General features: G+C 39.3%; 1 protein-coding gene across 6 annotated transcripts in view; it reads left to right on the top strand.

Moving 5' to 3' along the window:
- The first annotated feature begins 2,388 nt into the window (after positions 1 to 2,388).
- Positions 2,389 to 19,438, top strand: part of CERS5 (ceramide synthase 5) — a 31,934-nt gene continuing 14,884 nt past the window's right edge. For 2 of the 6 annotated variants that reach the window (XM_081309062.1, XM_081309063.1), the window contains exon 1: positions 2,389 to 2,764. In XM_081309062.1, coding sequence (XP_081165188.1) covers positions 2,568 to 2,764 — 197 coding nt within the window. In that variant the 5' untranslated portion in view covers positions 2,389 to 2,567. The other 4 variants (XM_081309065.1, XM_081309066.1, XM_081309064.1 and 1 more) reach the window with 4 other exon arrangements.

Here is a 19,438-nt window from a genome sequence, read left to right as displayed (position 1 = left end):
AAGGAAAAAAATTTTTAAAAAATCTACAGCCAAATAAAAAGTTAATCATTTGTTCTTTCAGCTGTCTAAATGAAGGCAACTTTGTTTGGTTTTGGTATGTCAATGGTAACAATTGGATGAGGTAAGTTTTTCTGTTGGGAAAGAAGGAAAATGGACCAAGTTTAGGACTTGAGATGTTCAAGGAGATTCTAGTTATGACTTCTAGAAAACAGGCTTGATTCAGTAATTTGCTGGTTGGATTATACCTAGCCAAAGTGAAAGCCCAACTTAGTTTGCTTCATTACATATTTCATTATCAATATGTTTTCTAATGGCCAAGAGGTTGAGAACAGGTACAAATGCATTTTGAGGGAAACCATTTTGAATAGTCTTAGACCAAGATTATTGTGCACTGGTTCCTGCATGCCAAGTTAGCATGTTCTCTGTTCCTTGAAGCTCTGATTTAAATTCCCATAGGACCAGAGAGGGATTTTACTTCCTTTTAATATGTATTTTATTTTATTTATTTATTTTTAAAGTACTTAAGGATGCTGCAAAGCCTTTTCGGTTTATTTGTAAAAATTTCTGGAGGGGTACATTATCTCAAATGCAGATGCTTCTTGACTTTCAGTAGGGTTATAGCCTGGTAAGCCAATTGTAAATTTAAAGTTTTTTTTTTTTTTTTTTTTTTTTTTTTAGTTTTCAGCGGACACAACATCTTTGTATGTGGTGCTGAGGTTCGAACCCTGGCCGCACGCATGCCAGACGAGCGCGCTACCGCTTGAGCCACATCCCCAGCCCTTAATATGTATTTTAAATATAAGGTAGTTACCATTAAATTATTGCTAGGTTTGGGTGAAAATGGCTTTAGGTGGAGGTACGCAGAGCAGCAGCAATGGCATCATCTAAAATTTGTTAGGAGAAATCAGGGCTGGGGATGTAGCTAAGCCATACATCATGCTTGAGGCCCTGGGTTAAAAACTAGACACCCCCCACCCCAAAAGGAAAGAAATGCAAATTCATGAGCTCTACTCCCAACCTTCTGAACTCAGAATCTCTGGCTGGGGCTCAGGGAAAAAAAACTCCCTCCGTGTGGGATATGGGAAAGCTAATATTTGAGTTTATACATGTTAGAGTTTGAGAAACTGAACAAAAGCAAATCTTCTAGTCTAGTCCTTGGAATGGCTTTTCCCCGCCCCCCTTCCTCTCCTTTGGGAACCCAGATCAGAGGCAGGGCCAGAGTTATTCTGATGTAAGCATGCCTTACTAGTTATAAAGTTACTTTATCTGTTCCCAGATAAGAGAGATTTGATTCGTTTAATGCCCCCCACCCCATCATTCTATTTAACTTCTGGCAATTTAACCATGAAGCCAGGTTTTTAATAGACCGAATTCGGGTTCTAAGGTACTTGAGGGACAATTGAGTCTTTTGGAGAGGACTAGTCTATTTCTCCCCTCTTTTGTGTAGATTTATGCAGAGTTCATTGTTCAGTGTGAAAACCTAAAATTAAGGCAGTTTATAGGATAAAGGTTCAAGGTTCTGGAGTCTAAAGACTTTCTCATTACCACTTCTTATCTATATAACCTTGAACAAGCTGTTGGCCTTCAGTTTCCTCCTCCAAAAATACTGGGGATAACAATATCTACTCCAGTGTGTGAAACTCCTGTGTAAAACGTACCGTGCAATACCTGGCACATAGTAAACCTCATTAAATACTGCCTTTTTTGGGGGGCGCTGGTGATTGAACCTGGAGCCTGCCACATGCTAAGCGCGTGCTGGATCTCTGAGTTTATGTATTCCCTCCGTCCATATTTCTCTTTGCTTTTATATTTTTCCTCTGGACTTCTCGATTTCCACACGGCTTTTCTTCTATTCCCTTTCCCCAATGAGAAGAATAAAATAACTATTTAAAGTCCATTTTTTCCGGAGGAAAAGAGACGATAACTTTCAAGTAGTGAAAAGGGATGGAGATCTTGGAGGGGCACGAAGGGAAGAAGAGATTGGGAGTAAAAACAATGCTTGTGGTTGAGAATTAAGAGTAGGTGGGACCAGATGAGATGGCAAAATAAGCCCTGGCCGGAGGGACCCTAGGAGTGGAGACACAGGTATATCCTGGCTGGGAGCGGGAATGGACTTGTATCGGCTGGACTCGGAAAGAGAAATGTCCCCATAAGGAAACTAAGCCGGTAATAAGGGGTGTGGCCGTGCTCGCCTTGGTGAGGGAAGCTGGACTCAGACCGGCCGCGATAAGAGGCGGGGCCAGAGTTAAGGGGCCTGTGGTGGGTGGAGCCGGGGCTGCAAAGGCTCGAATAGGCGTGGTCATTGTGGGCGTGGCCAGGGCCGGCGGGCAAGGACCCTTGGAGAGTGCCCCAGCCGGCAGTGGAGAGGTAGGTGGGCGGGGAGGCGAGATGGGCGGAGAAAAGGCCCTGCTCTGCGGAGGAGTTAGGCTGGGCGGGGCAGGGGACAAGAAGGGGCCGGAAGGGGGTGGCCCCCGGCTGGGCCCGCCCCAGGACCGCCTCTCCGCGGGTTCCGTTGGCAGTGGCGGTAGCTAAGGCTGTGGCGGCGGTGGCCGCGGGGCGGGCGTAAGATGGCGTCTGCGGCGGCGGGAGCCCTGGGCCTTCTGTGGGGCTGGCTGTGGAGTGAGCGCTTCTGGTTGCCTCAGAATGTGAGCTGGGCCGATCTGGAGGGTCCGGGAGACGGCTACGGCTACCCGCGCGCCCGACACATCCTCTCGGTGTTCCCGCTAGCGGCGGGCCTCTTCTCCGTGAGGCTGCTCTTCGAGCGGTGAGAGCCCGAGGCGTGGAGGGCCGGGGGCGGCCCGAGGGTGGTCCGGGGGCGCGCAGGCCCGGGAAGCCGCGGGGCCAAAGACCGAGGGCCGGAAGCAGAACTGAAGAGAAAGCCCGGAAGCTGGAGGAGCCGGGGCCGCGGCGGAGATGCTCGGAGCTTGGCTGAGGTGGTCGTGGAGCCTGAGTTGAGACCGGGAATTTGAGGCGTGGGCAAGTGAAAGAGTGAGGGTTGAGGGAAACGCTGGGCCCCTGCAAGTTTAGGTCCCAAGTTTTCTTGGGAGATCTTGTGGGCCTTCTGCTGACCTCCACCGCTCCTACAGGAAACAGGTTGAGTGTGAGTCCGGCAGAGACCCTGACACGGATAACTGGAAATGGCTAGGAGAGCCCAGGCTAGTTGGGGAAGTGGAAGCCGAGGGTCACCGCAAGCACCAGACGTTCCAAGCAAAAGGAGTGAGTTCATGAGACTCAAAATTTGTGAGGACACTTTAGCTTCTGAGTTGAGGAAAACGAGATTAGTTAGGCCCCTGATTTGTCAGCTCCTGGACGTTTTGTTTGTTGGTATGATAGAAGAAATCTAGTTGGGATAGGGTGTGGTGAAGCCCGAGGCTTCCGAAGTACGGGAAGGTGTCAAGCGAGCTGCAGTACAGGCCTTGGAGGCCTCAGATGGAAGGAGGAGTGGTCAGTCGTCTTGAAGGGATGGGAGCCACAGGGTTTATTAGAAGACATCTGTGTTGAGCCAACTTCTAAGTGAGGTTAGAAAAATCACAACATAGTTCGTTCAATCATGTGCTCTTGGTAAAAGTGATTTCACCTTTCTTTGAGTGGTAGATTGTATCTGTTGGGTAAAATGAAGATATTCACCGAGGATTTGATGTGGTGATTTTATAATGTGGATTTATAGCTGTGTGTAATTTTGATCAAACCTGTTAAGACTCCAGGAAAGGAGACGACTTTCTACATAGGTATCAAGTAATGAAAGTGACACTTTGACGTCTTCTGTCCGTTTTACCTTTATCCACAGCAGAAATGACTGTAATGTAGGAGTGCCCTTTCTAGAATGGGAATATGTTTCAGACCCAACAATCTGTTATTCTTTGAAAGATTAATATCTGCTTTTTATTGGTATTTTAATTTGCCTCTTTCTTTTTTTAAAGATTTTTTTTAGTTGCAGATGAACAGAATAGCTTTATTTTATTATTTTTTACGTGGTGCTGAGGCTCGAACTCAGTGCCTCACACTTGCAAGGTGAGCGTTCTACCACTGAGCCCCAGCCCCAGCCCTTAATTTGCCTATTTCTGACACAAAAAATCTTTTTTGAAAATTTACTTATATGAAGCTAGTCATTCATCTATTTATTCATATTATTTATCTTTTATTATCAAAATGCTCTACCAGACGTTCAATTGCAAAATATAGATGCTTTTTAGCTGAAGCAAATGAAACCCAAAGATCTAAGTGCTTTTTGTAGGTCCCTCAGAAACTTATGTTGCAGTTTTTTAAGAATATGGACATTGTATTAGTATTCATGGGGTGGAGGCACATTTGTCTCTGTTAGGAGTAAACTAGATCCAGGTATTCTTTTCCTCAATATCTGTATAGAGGTGCTTAAAAAAAAAAAAAAAAAAAAAACTAGAAAGGAAATGCAGTGACTATAAAGGAAAATAAAGAATTCAAGACAGGAAAGTAAAGTTCATTGTCATCAGAAAAGATTATTTGCTTTTCACATAAATGTGGTAATTCCCCTTTGTTATTAGTAATATAGTTTGTTGCTTATAAACACCTCATTTTATATAAATTTGTGTATCTCTTCAGATTCCAAAGGGTTCCCGCAGATGGCTAAGGACATATATCCCCTGACAGAGCTGCTGGAAAGGATCTTTTTTTCTGTGGGAATTCTATCTGAATGTTTCTATGGTGCTCCAGTGTCAAGGGAGTAATGGTAGATAGGAATACAGAGCTAAAAGCATTCTAGTATATTTCTTGGCTAATAAGGACAGACACTTTGTTTGTTTCATCTTTGTGCTTAGGAAGATTTAACCCTAGAAACAAACAGTCTAGCTATTTTAGTACCTTTTAAAATCCGCTACCTTAGTTAATAATAATTATAATTGATGAGTTACTAATTCCTCTTTTTTGTACTGGTGTTCTATATAGGTAATAGAAACCACTCTTTTGAATGTAATTTTAAAAACTTACCCAAAATATTGGAAAAATTAGTTTTTTTTCTACATTTTCTTATTTCTCAAATCCCTACCTAGTTTCTAGAAGGAAATAATTTCATATAATAGTTGTAAACTGTTACAGTGTACAGACTGTAAACTAAATCTTAGAAATATCTTATAGCTATCAGGTGACACATGCCTGTAATCACAGATAATTGCAAGGCCTATGCAGAGTGATTGTAAATTTAAGGCCAAACTGGCAATTTATTTAGGGACATCTGTCTCAAAACTTTAAAAGGGCTGAGGTATTAGCTCAGTGGTAGAGCATTTGCCTAGCATGTGTGAGGCCCTAGGTTCAATCCCCAATGCTGCAAAAATAAAGTGAAGGAAAGATATCATTCAAGTTTTCAGAGATTGCAAACTCACCTGGAGGAGGAGCTAGAACCGGGATTCAGGTCATTTTCCCCAGGTCAGTGTTCTTTACACTTTATAATTTGCTATCTTTTCTGATTCCTTTAGCCCTCTTGCAGGTGCTAAGATTTAATCTACTGTTCCTATTGAGTCTTAAACTATTCTCCTTGAAATTTGTATCGTTTTAGGACTTTCTCAAAGAATATAGAATTTATGATTAATTTTACTTTCTCATCTCAAACTACACTGAGCATTTATTTTTTGTTTCCATATTTCCTAGAGAACTGCAGCCTTCTGACCACAAACAAACTCTGTCTAGCTATTTGTCTTGGTGGGACTAGGGTATAGGTCAGTGGTAGAGTGCTTGTCTAACTTATGTGAGGCCATATGTCCCATCCTCAGCACTGGAACCAAAACAAAAATAAAACAAAAAAAGAAGTATAGCAGCAATTATTACCTACCAAAAAAGATTTTCTTTTGTGGACCTCTGTTGACTGGTTGTACTTTGGTAGTCTGTATCATACACAATGTCTCAGATGTATGTACTTACTGAATTATTGAAAGGTTCCGCTCATCAGAGAAGTAATCTATAATTTATATAGTTGGTTTCATTGAGAGAGGTGAGATTAGAATTTGTCTCTGTTGTTAAATTTCACCGTATGGTATTTGCATATTGTGTACTTTTCTACATCTCTTATCTTTCCTTTTCCTCCTCATACACATACTTATGTTACCCCTGTTTCCTACCACAAAAGAAACAAACTCTTCCACTTTTTGCTTCCTTTAATATTATGTAGCTAGGGCTGGGATGTGGCTCAATCGGTAGCGCGCTCGCCTTGCATGCGTGCAGCCCGGGTTCGATCCTCAGCACCACATACAAACAAAGATGTTGTGTCCGCCGAAAACTAAAATAAATAAATGTTTTTAAAGATAAAAAAAAATATTATGTAGCTAATTGAAATCTTAGAGAAAGAGTGATCCAAGGTAGATCTGTTGAGTTTGACTTTTTTTTTTTTTTTTTAAGTACTGGGGATCAAACTCTTAGGGTCTTGTTCATACTAGACATGCATTGTATCACTGAGCTACGTCTTCATCCCTTTTTACTTTATTTCAAAAGAGGATCTCCCTAAATTGACTAGGCTGACCCTGAATTTGAGATCCTTCTGCCTCAGCCTCCTGAGTATCTGGGATTACAGGTCTTCATCACCAAGCCTGCCTTAAACTAAATCATAAACTGTTTGAAACTTAATATCCACTTACTTGAGCACTTGGTCCTTGGGATCAAGTAGGAGATTAATAATATTGATACCATCAGATCTATATAGGCTCATGTATTTTTGAATACATTATTGAAATAGGAACTTTATGCTGCTGGAAGAAAGTTATTTTGTAAATTATTCAGTAGATATATAATCTTACTGCTGCTTATTTTTGTTTGTTCATTTGGCTTTGAATTTGTGATCCTCCTGCCTCAGCCTCCCAAGCTGCGGGAATTACAGGCATGCCCACTACACCTGGGACACTGCTGCTTATTCTAATTCTCTCTTCTCTCCTCACTTCAAGGCATCTCACTGAGGTGTCTAAATAATCTTCTCAATACCATTTTCTGTCACTAGGGGACTGTACAGGCTTACTTTTTGGCTGTCATATAACTGACAACAAGAGTAGTGACTCATTTTCTTATGCATGTTTTTTTTGTGTGTGGGGGGGAGCATGTACTAGCGATTTAGCCCAGGGGTGCTCAACTCCTGAGCCACATCCCCAGCCCTTTTTATTTTTTATTTTGAGACAGGGTCTCCCTAAGTTGTTTAGGACCTCACTATGTTGCAGAATTTCGTATCGAACTTGAAATCCTCCTGCCTGAGCCTCTTGAGTTTTGAGGATTGTAGGTTTATGCCACATCACCCAGCTTATGCATCTTTTTTTCTTTTTAATATTTTTTTTAGTTGTCAATAGACTTCATTTTATTTATTTATATATGGTACTGAGGATTGAACCCCTTGCCTCACACATGCTAGGCGGTGTTCTATCACTAAGCCACAATCCCAACCCTTATGCGTGTTTCTTAACCGCTCATTTCATCTTCCTCTTAAGCCTTGCTTCCTCTGCTACATACTGCCTCTCCACCTCTCTCTTTTCTCCCCACTTCTGCTAAGTGAAAGAAGAACTTATTTCCTCTTCCTGATAGGACTGCTGCCTTCCTCCCAGATTTGTATCTTGCCAAACATTGTGACCCAGTATCAGTAGGTCCTTCAGACAGAAGAAAGGCTTTGGGAAGAATGGTCATAACTGCTAACTAGATTGTAAGTGGCACAGACACAGCCCATTCCGCTGCATTCCTAAAGGTATTCTGTTGGACTTTAATGAATTGTAAATCACAGAATTAAATGAGATTTGCAAATTCAGCAGAGCAAAATTGGAAAAGATGGCCACATGGCCTGCCTTTATCTAAGAGCGTACCTCTTAATAAGTTCCAGATGGTCAGAGGCCTTCTGTGTCTCTCCTGTCTGGGAAAAAATTTTTCCCCAGCCTTTTCTGCACAGTGGGTGTTGATGCTCTGTAGACAACTCAGTACTATCAAGCCTGAGATCAGGTTCCTGGTTATCCCTAGAGAAAATATATTTGTTACTGAAAAGAAATATGTCAGTTATTTTTGCCGTTGCCACTTCCTGATTCAGAAAACTGAGGTCTTCTAGATAAGTAAAGTAGAGATTAATAAAGGAAAGACAGTAGTGAAATTTATACTTTCCTCAAAGAGTAAAAAGGGGGAGATATACTATTTTGACTTCCTCTCCAGACATATTTTCAAAGCCAACTTCTAAAGAATCTACCAGGTTGTAACCTCTTTGTACCGTAATCTGTTTGTTTCTCTTTTATTTTTAGGAAATATAATTATTACTGTAAAAGGATTTAACGCTAACCATTTCTAACTTTAAAAATAAAACAAAAAAACTGAAGCAGATTTTCCTAGATAGAAAAAATAATTCTCTCTGAAGTACCTTGAATTATACTGTCTAGCACAGTAACCACTAGCTATGTGTGGCTCCTGGAGAATCCAAATGTGACAAGTCAGAATTGAAATTTTTAATTTTTATATATTTTTTTTAATTTTTACAGTGTTTACATATTGACATGATATTTTGGATATATCAGGTTAAATGAAATATAATCAAAATTAATTTTACTTTTGTTTCTTTTTTACTTTTATAAAATGTGACTACTAGAAAATTTTCCATTGCTGGGCATGGTGGCATATGCCTATAATCCTACCTAAAGAGCGGGGGGTAGCTCAGTAGTAGAGTACATGCCTAGTGTGTGAGAGGTCCTAGGTTCAATCCCTAGTACTGCATATTTTTAAAAAATTATTTAGGTGCTTCACATATTTCTGTTGGACAGTACCAATTATAATGATTCCACAAAAATTAGATGAAAAGAAACTTTTAATGAAAATACATATTTGATTCAGTTTTTAGGACTAAAAGGTGTTGGATATTGCTTTAAACAATATGACTTCTGAGAGATTGTAGTAAAAATGAGATTTTTAAATGTAAATTATTTATTGATTCTTGTAAATAACCAGCTATTCTGTTTTGAATAATATTTGATTGACAGTGGTGGCGGGGGGGGGGGGGGGCATTGAACCCAGGGCCTTGTACATTTGAGACAAACACTCTACCAGCTGAGCTATATCCCCAGCCCTTGACAGTGACTTCTAACCAACCTTTGCTGTGTATTTTGCTTTTCCCTGTATATCTTCTCAGTATTTAATGGATTTATTTATTTATCTGTCTATTTATTTATTTACTGGCAGTGCTGGGGATTGAACTAGGGACCTTGCACATACTAGGCAAGTGCTGTATAATCCCTAGCTCTCTTCTCAGTAATTAATGCTCTATAAACATACAAGTTTTTCAAGTACTTAAATATATATAGGAAACTGCATAGCCCTGAGAAGTCAATGAGAATAATCACTGTTGTATCTCTTTTGTAAATAAAATACAGGATTTCTTTTTTTTTTTTAATATTTATTTTTTTAGGTGTAGAGGGACACAACACAATGCCTTTATTTTTTTTATGTGGTGCTGAGGATTGAACCCGGGTCCCGCCCATGCTAGGCGAGCACTCTACTGCTGAGCCACAATCCCAGCCCCAAATACAGGATTTCTTAAAGAAGATATTCCTTGTGGACTTTAACTTTTGGATAGTGTCTGTATTAGAAGTGTCAATCATAGGCCCGGAGGGGGAGGGTCTCAAACAATGACAGATTGTTGCAGTTATGTTTAATTCTTTTTAGGGAAATCTCTGATCATAGACTGAAATTAGTTAACTTGAATTTCTACTGATTCTCCAAAATCAGTCACCTTCTCCTTCAAACTGTGGCTTCAGTATAAAAGGTGAATAGTCATGGTTTATACCCTCTAGAAGAGAGCCAGAAAATCCATGGTTAAAATATAGTGTAATAAGTTAGGCACAAGATGATATGGGAGTTTGGAGAAAGTGGATTCAATTATTTTAAACGGTTGTTAAGTATAGGTTTAGTGTCTCAATGAAAAACAGTTATTTCTTGAACTATAAAGGATAATAAAATGTCTTCAGAAATAGCTTTTGTTACCTGTTTAATCTATTTATTTGGCTCGTGTATGTGCAAGTGTGTGTGTGAATGTAGTTTCAATTTTAAGTAAATGCATTAAGTTGTATAATCAGCTACTTAAAAATGGTAAATATGTTTAATGAAAGGAAAGAATGTATTTTTCCTATTATTTTGGCACTTATCTTTGTGTGTGTATGGTACTGGGGATTGAATCTAGGGTTTTGTTTGTGCTAAGTGAGCACTGTACTGCTGAGCTACATCCACAACCCATTTTTTTCTTTTATTTTGAGACAGGGTCTCATAAAAGTTGCCCGGGCTGGCCTCAAACTTGATATCCTTCTGCCTCAGCCTCCGGAGTAGCTGGGATTACAGGTGTGTGCCACTGCACCGGACTAATGTTCTTTTCAATAGAAGTCTTAATGTATATTAGAATGATTGGATTTAATATATAAACATTCCTTGAGAAAAACACATCTATTACTGTAGATCCTTTTGCTTCTATCTAGATAATCTCAATTGTTTCAGGTTTGATTTTTTATTATTTTTTTGATAACTTTATTTTGTTTATTTAGTTTTATGTGGTGCTGGGGATTGAACCCAGGGCCTCATACATGCTAGACAAGTTCTACCACTGAGCTACACCCCCAGCCCAGATTTTTTTAAATTTTTTTATTTTTTTAAAGTGTTAAGGATTAAACACAGGGCCTCATGCACATGTGAGGCAAGTGCTGTACTACTGAGCTACACTCCCAGTCCCTGTTAATTTTTTTAATCTATTAAGATTCCCTTAAGCTGGATATAGTGGCACATGCATATAATCCCAGCTACTTGGGAGACCAAGGCAGGATCACAAGTTTGAGGCCAGCCTCAAAATAAAAAATTAAAAGGGCTAGAGATGGGAATGTGGCTTAGTGGTAGAGTACACACCTAGGCTCAATTCCTAGTACCACAAAAAGATAGAAAGGAAGATAGTTTTTTTTTTTGTTTTTTGTTTGTTTTTTTTTTTTTAAAGTTGTAGTTAGACACAACACCTTTATTTTGTTTATTTATTTTTATGTGGTGCTGAGAATTGAACCCAGGGCCCCACACATGCTAGGCGAGCACGCTACTGCTGAGCCACAACCCCAGCTCCAGGAAGATAGTTTTCAAAAGGAAAAATATTTTCTGAGAACAACACTGTAAATCTTTTTAATGTCTGATTTAATAGAAGACAGTGGATTCTCTTCACTGGCTTCTGTATTCTATCCTTTTTAGAATGTTGTTTTTATTGAAGTAGATAAATAAAAGCTGAGTTTACCCAAATATATTGTTGATATATTGTTGAAAGGGGAAAAGAATTTTAATTGCCATTTCAGATAATTTGATGTTTTTCTTTGATACTACACCAAAGCTTAAATAGTAGGGTTTTGTTGTTGTTGTTGTTGTTGTTGTTGTTTTGGGAATATTTGTTTTTTTGTGGTACAGAGGATTAAACCCAGAACCTCATGCGTGCTAGGCATGTTGCTTTACCCCTGAGCTACATCCCCAGTCCTTTTATTTTGAGACAGGAATTCTAAGTTGCCCAAGTTGGACCCCAAATGCAATCTTCCTGCCTCAGCTTCCAAGTAGTGGGAATTACAAGTGAGTGATAAGGAGCTTGGCAGTAGTTTTTCTTAAAGGTTGGTTGCAGTGTGGGATCTGAAATCATACCAATGAGCTGTTTGTGCTCTTATGTTAAAATCTTTTGGTCTATATTATGAGTGTTTTTCTTTTTTTAATATTTAGTTGTCAGTGGACCTTTATTTTATTTATTAATACAAGGTGCTGAGATCAAACCCAGTGCCTCACACATGCTAGGCAAGTGTTCTACCACTGAGCCACAATCTCAGCCCAGTGTTTTTTTTTTTTTTTTAATCCTCCAAAAATTTATTCAGTAAAAGGACAAGGCACAAAATAGGATATAGTTATATTAATTGCCAAAAGAATGTTATATTAAATAAAGTCTGTTCAAAATTTATTTTTTAAAGACACTAAACAAGAATTCCAAATGTCTGTGTGAGAATGTTTAACCTGTAAAACATTAGAAAAATTAATATTAGAACCCAGTCTAGGGCAAAGCCTACAAAGGAGCAAATGTTACATAAACCCCATGATACTGAGTATAACAAAGACACAGACTAGCAAGGGTGCAGCACACAGGCCCTACAGAGCTCATGGGCAGAACCTGGGAACTGCAGTTCCATTCCTAGACTGGAAACCCACAGACATGCTCCCATGTAACCCAAATGTCAAGGTGGGGACATTTGTAGCAGGTTCTGCTCAGTGAGAACAGCAAGTGCCCACCTCCGTCCTGCAGGCTGGGGAGACCATGTGTTCAGCAGGTCAAAGGTAGCCAGCACAAGGACCCGCTGGCCTCCTCAAAGGCTCCACAGGATCTGCAGGACCGGCAGCCATAGAACCCATGCATATTCATTAATGTCCTGAACCTCATTTGTCCTTCTCTGCAGTGCCACCACCCTCTGGGTTTGTATATGTCATGGCAGAGACCAAGGGCTCCTCTAAGGACTCTGAGGATGAGAGGAGCTTCTGAAGTATGGGAATAATGCAGTGTTGGGCAAGAGGTCCAAAATGGAGCTGGGGATGTGGCTCAAGCGGTAGCGCGCTCGCCTGGCATGCGTGCGGCCCGGGTTCGATCCTCAGCACCACATACCAACAAAGATGTTGTGTCCGCCAAAACCAAAAATAAATAAATAAATAAAAAGAGGTCCAAAATGTAAGGGCCCTGAGGCCAGTCTACAGCTGTGGTTGCTGGGAGGTCCTCCTGGATGCTGCATTCAGGGTCCACCAAGGTCTGACATGGCTGGAGAAGGTGGGATTTGCTGCTGAGAAGATACCCAAGGGCTTGGGTATAGGGAGGCTGCAGAAACCTGGGGCCACCAGGAACAGGGATAGCAGAGGCAAGAATCTGGCCAGGGGTTCTGTGGTAGCTGCTCCAGCCCCTTTGCTAAAGTTGCTGTCAAGATGATTTGGCCTAGAGGTTCTTGAACCAGACCTGAACTTGGCACTTCTTCCATTTGAGCCTTTCAGATAGGGCCATCCCATCCTAGTAAGTCAAATATTTGGTCCTTTGGAACTTTTTGCAGTTGGCACCACTATTCCTTATATAGGCAGCTTGCTTCTGCCTTGGAGGACCTGGGAGTACTAGGGGCAGTGTAAGCACTGGGAGGTCTAGAAGAACTGAATGCACTTGGAGGCTATGGGGCACTGATGAGCCTGAGGCCCCTGGGGGACACAGGAAGGGGGAAATGTGGGGCAAGGGGAAGTGGGGAGCCCAGTAAGTCACTAGGTTCTTGCATCCTAGATCTATTCGGTTCCTGCACATGGGATCCTATATTATGTTTGAACGGACATGATGGGTCATTTTGAAAATACTGGTTCAGCTGGGTGCGGTGGCACATGCCTGTAATCCCAGCAGCTGTGGAGCTGAGGCAGGAGGATCAAGATCTTGTTCAAACCCAGCCCAGCAAAAGTGAGGTGCTAAGCAACTCAGTGAGACCCTGTCTGTAAATAAAATTCAAAATAGGGCTGGGAATGTGGTTCAGTGGTTGAGTACCCCCAAGTTCAAACTCCGGTACCCAAAAAAGATAAAGAAAATAATGATTACTGATTCACGGAGCTATACAAATATCCTACATGTTAAAACATTTCATTATACAATATTGAAAGATCAAATTAATTTTATAACCAATCTCATCAGTAAAGTTTTGAAGTTTTAGGAAGCTGTCACTTCAGAGGCAGATAGTAAGTTTTCTAAAATTCTAATTTTCACTTGAGAGCTTGAATTTTATCATTGGTAACAATGTTTTTCTTGAAGTGACAGACTCATATTCCTTTTCCAGAAAACATATGCTAATAACATTAGTTTTTCTGTCAGTCATTTTTTCAGGTAAAAATAGTGGTGTATAAAAAGGATTTCGTTCAGCTCACAACTCAGTCATAGCTCACAACTCAGCAAATCAGTCATACAAGTGCCTTTCTTTTTTTATTTTCTGGGAACTGACCCCCAGGGGCACTTTACCACTGAAATACATCCCTAGCCCTTTTAATATTTTATTCTGAGACAGGGTTTTGCTAAATTGTTTAGAGCCTTGCTAAGCTACTGAGGGTGGCCTCAAACTTGCTGTCTTGCCTCAGCCTCCTGAGCTGCTGGGAACAAATACATTTCCTTGAGACAACCACAAATTTTGGTATACAGACGTACTTTGAGTATCATTCCATTTTATCACAGAATACTTTTAAAAAATATACTCAAGGGTCAAGATATCATATAGTTAAAATTTTGTATTGCTTCATCAAGGACATTTTATGCAAAAAGGCTTTGTGTGTGTGTGTGTGTGTGTGTGTGTGTGTGTGTGTAGGTACTAAACCCAGAGCCTCATGCATGCTAAGCGTGTGCTTTACCACTGAGTTACACATCCAGCCCCAGGCATTTTTTAAATTGAAAGGACATAGCAGTACAGTAACTACTAGTGCAGTTTGGTGCCACTGCCTTGATGTGAGCTAAGGTGCTGTAAGTTTTATCTATCCTTACTTTGCATCATCATTGCAAATGTCATCACAGTTAAAAAGACAAATAATGTCTTCATATTATTATAAAGTTTTGTATGTTCAGGGAACCTCTGAGATCTGCAAACTATGCTTTGAGGCCCTCTGATTTAATTGAATGAGATTGCCAAGGGTGAGTGTGTAGAGTACCTGGAAAGAATGCTAAGGAATCATCATACTTTAGGAAAAGGCAGAGGAAAAATAAACCCAAATGGAGATAGAAGTAAGACAACCATATAGTATTTGATAATACTAGTACTTAGCATTTAATAAGTGTTTGCTTTGTCCTAGGTACTGTTCTTTAAGTTCTAAACGTTGAATTATAATAATTAAGTGAGGTAGGTTTTTACTATCGTTATTCTCATTTTACAGAAAAGTGAAGTTCAGAGAAAGTAACATGTTTTAGGTGATGTAATTAACAGTGTATATGTACCAGACAGTGTAGTTCTGCCTAAGAGGTAGAGAAAACTAGGGAAAGAACAGCAGTAAGGAAACCAAAAGAAAAAAGCCTTTCAAGAGGGAGGGCATGGTCAGTAATGTAAAATGCTGCCGAGAAGTCAAGATATAAGACATTCATTTGGTTTCACAATAAGTAGATCATTGATGAATTTGGCAAGAGCCGTTTCAGTTAAGTGTAGGGACATAAGTAGGGAGGTCAGAGAGTTGAGGAATGAGTGGGAGTTGGAAGAGAAATCATGAGAAAAGAACAACTTTTTCAGGAACTTTAGTTATGCAGTGAGAAAACCAGAGGGTGCTAGGCTCTGGGAAAAACTTGAATGTGTTTAAAATCTGATGAGAAGATAATAGAAAAAAAAAGAAAGAAAGAAAATGAAATTTCTGAACAAGAAGAGGAGGAGCTGGGTGCAGTGGTGCATTCCTGTAATCCTAGCTACTTAGAAGGCTGAGGAAGGAGGAACTCAAGTTCAAGGACAGCTTCAGCAACTTAGTGAGACCTTGTCTCAAAAAGGGCTGGGGATGTAACTCCGTGGTTAAGCATACCTGGGTTCAATCCTCAGTGCAAAAAAGAAGAAAGAAGAATACAGTATTTCTCTCCTGTGAAAGCTGAAGAGGAAAAATGAAAAGTATGGTGGGGAATCTCATGAAAATTAAAAATAGATCAATAGAGTAGAGGAAAGGGATGAAGGAAGGAAGCGAAAGGAAAAATTATATTGGCCAAATTATATTGTTATACCATGTGTATGTACTAATATATAACAATGAATCTCACTGTTGTATACAATTATAAAGCATCAATTAATAAATATGGGGCGAGGCTGGGACTGTAGATCAGTGGCAGAGCTCTTGCCTAGCATGTGTGTGAGGCACTGGATTCAATCCTTAGCACTATATATATATATATATATATATATATATATATATATATTAATTAAATGGGATGGAAGAGGGCTGGTGATATAGCTCAGTTAGTAGAGTGCTTGCCTCACATGCACAAGGTCCTGGGTTCAACCCCCAGCACCACCAAAAAAAAGGGGGTAGGTGGGAGAGAATAGCTTCAAGGCCCAGAGAGATTTCTTTTTTGATGTGATTAGCTTTAGATCTAGTGGTTCTGTTGCAGGAAGTTGAAGGCAGTCTCTTCCCTTCCTACCCCAAATTTTTGAGAATCTTGGCTTTTTCTACATATCTCCAAATTACCAAATCTACTGGATACTGAAATCCTTGCCTTAAATGATCTCTGCCCTTTTTGATACAATTTCAACCTCTGGCCTTCTCTTCCCTAAATTCACTTTTTAAAAAAAAAAAAATTATTTATTTATTCTAATTTGTTATACATGACAGTAGAATGCATTTCAGTTCATAGTACACATATAGAGCACAATTTTTCATTTCTTTGGTTGTACCCTAAATTCACTTTTTAAAAAAAGATCTTTTTTTTAGAGAGAGAGAGAGTTTTTTTAATATTTATTTTTTAGTTTTTGGCAGACACAACATCTTTGTTTGTATGTGGTGCTGAGGATCGAACTCGGGCTGCATGCATGCCAGGTGAGGGCGCTACTGCTTGAGCCACATCCCCCGCCCCCCAAAAAAGATCTTTATTCATTGATTTTTTTTTTTTTTAATGTGGTGCTGAGGATCAAACCCAGCCCCTCACACATGCGAGGCAAGTGCTCAACCACTGAGCTACAACCCCAGCCCAAATTCACTTTTTATACTGGTGTTTACCAGGGTTATCACCTCAGTTCTTAAGTTTATATTTCTTTTTTTGCAATCATATCCACACTCACAAATGTAACTACCACTATATCCTCATTCATTTCTATTTAAATATATTCTCCCTCTCCCTGCTCCATGAAAATATATATGTATGTATGAATAGATATATATTTTCATGGAGCAGGGCGAGGGAGAACATTGGTGTGAGTATATTCACATATATGTACATATATGTATATGTATGTATGAATAGATGTACATATATGTGAATATACACACACCAATGTTTTTCAGATTTATTTGCCTCTTAGTTCCACTTCAATCTCCCATAGATACTTCAGGTTCAGCATACAGAGAACTCATCTATTTCTCCCAAATGTTTGTCTTAGTCTCCTTTGTTGAGGCAGTATAGTTAATTTAGTTTCCCAAGCTACCCCAGGCCCCATGCACCCCGCTGAGAGCCAAGATCAATATTTCAGCATAACTATAACCCATTGGTGTTATTTGTCATGATACACTAATTAAGAAATTTGATGATATACCAATTAAGAAATTTGAAAAAATTTTGTATAAGGGATTGAATTCAGGTGCTTCACCACTGAGCTACACCCTTAGCCTTGTTTATTTGTTTATTTTGAAACAGGATCTTACTAAATTGCTTTGGACCTCACTAAGTTGCTGAGACCGGCCTCAAACCTGCAATCCTCCTGCATTGGACTCCTAAATTACTGGGATTATAGAAATGCAGCACAGCTCTTGGTTGATCTGAACTTTCAAATTTGTATATAATTTACCTCCATCGGTGATTTCACAACAAGTCACAAATATAGAATTGATAGCTAGACATAATGGTGCACGTCTATAATCCCAGCAGGCTGAGGCAGGAGGATTGCAAATTCAAAGCCAGTGCAGGAATTTAGGGAGGCCCTAAGCAATTTAGAGGAATGTTGTCTCAAAAATAAAAATAAAAAGGGCTGGGGAAGGCTGGGGATGTGGCTCAAGCGGTAGTGTGCCAGCCTGGCATGTGTGCAGCCCCGGGTTCTATCCTCAGCACTACATACAAAGAAAGATGTTGTGTCTGCCGAAAACTAAAAAAAAAATAAATATTGAAATTCTCTCTCTCTCTTTCTCTAAAAAAAAAGGGGGGGGGCTGGGGATATAGCTCAGTAGTTAGCACCCCTGGATTCAATCTCTGGTACCAAAAACAAGGGTAGAGTTGATAAAATCGCTCTTGTATTTGATATGGGAAAAAAAAAGCATTAGGTGATTTCGTTTTAACTAACCCAGTAGGTCAGCTACTGCCCTGTATTAAGGGAGCAGGGAAACATTAGAATGAAACGATTGCTACAAAGCAGGACAAGTATATTACCTTCATGTTGAACCATTAAACTCATGTTCTGAAATAGCATGTGGAAAGCAATAAGTTTCAGAGGCCACTAAATGCCTACTTACTCATACCTACCAGCAAAGGGAAGATTTCTCTGACAAATTATTTTAAAACTTGGGCAGTAGATTCACTTGAAGAAGGAAAAAAAAAAAATCACAAGATATTTTGGATTTCTCAAATTTCATCTGGTGTATAGTTTTCTTTTTCTTTTTTTTAATATTTGTTTTAGTTATGATAGACACAATACCTTTATTTTATTTGTTTATTTTGTACATGGTGCCAGGGAACAAACCCAGTGCCTCACGCATGGCAGATGTAGCATATAGTTTTCAAACTATGATCTTACAACCTTAAAAAATTAGAGTTTTTGTTTATGTGGATAATATCTAATTGTATAATGCTTTATAAATTAAAATTGAAAAATTTAATATATATTTACTTCACTTAAACATAATAATGAACTAATTACATGGTAATATAACATTTTATGAAAGAATAGCTTTTCTAAAATAATAAGAGTAACATTATTTTACATTTTTGTAAATTTCTTTAATATCTGGCAGCTATAGTCTCATGTCAGCTTTTTCATTTAGTCTGTTAAGAGATGTCATGTAATCTATGGGAAATTCCACAGCACTCATTTGAGAGTAAGAAAAAAATAAAATTTTAGAATTATTATGAAAATAGTTTTAATAGTTTTGACCTTGAACTGAAGGTCAAGATCCCTTAGGGATCTTCAGATCATACTTTGAGAAATGCTGGTTTAGTACAAACGATTAATGCCAGTCTCTTTGTCAGGAATTTGGCATTAGGTGAAATTCCAGAAGTAGCCTAGATACCTATTTATAGATTATACCAAATGCCAGCCTTTTTTTTTTTTAATTAATTTATTTATTTGTTTGGTGCTGAAGATCAAACCCTGCCTCACATGTGCTAGGCAAGTGCTCTACCACCAAGCCACAACCCCAGCGCCCCCAAATGCCACCAGCCTTTTATATGATATAGAATGACTTTTTTGTAGAAGTTCTGATTTCAGGGAAAAAGAGAAGGAAAAAGTGATTTCAAATTTTACTTTCTTCATTAAGGTAATGCATTAAATGAGTAACTAAATATGCATTTTTTAATCAGAAATTTAAAAAATTGTTTTCTAGTCATGTGCCTTTTGAAAAGATCATAAAACGTCATGTGTGGCACAAAGTAGGTGCTCAATAAGTATTTGTCAAATAAATGTTTTAAGGGTCTATTCAGCTGAAACCATATGCCAGCAGCTTTAGATTTTTCACTGAACTCTGTGAACTAATGAGAGCAGGATGTGAGCTAATGACACAACTCTAGAACATTAAAGTTTACTCCAAGGTCCAGATA

The sequence above is a fragment of the Spermophilus citellus genome (assembly GCF_964194105.1).
Source record: "Spermophilus citellus genome assembly, chromosome: 10".
NCBI lineage: Eukaryota > Metazoa > Chordata > Mammalia > Rodentia > Sciuridae > Spermophilus > Spermophilus citellus.
This window is presented reverse-complemented; position numbering and strand designations above follow the sequence as displayed.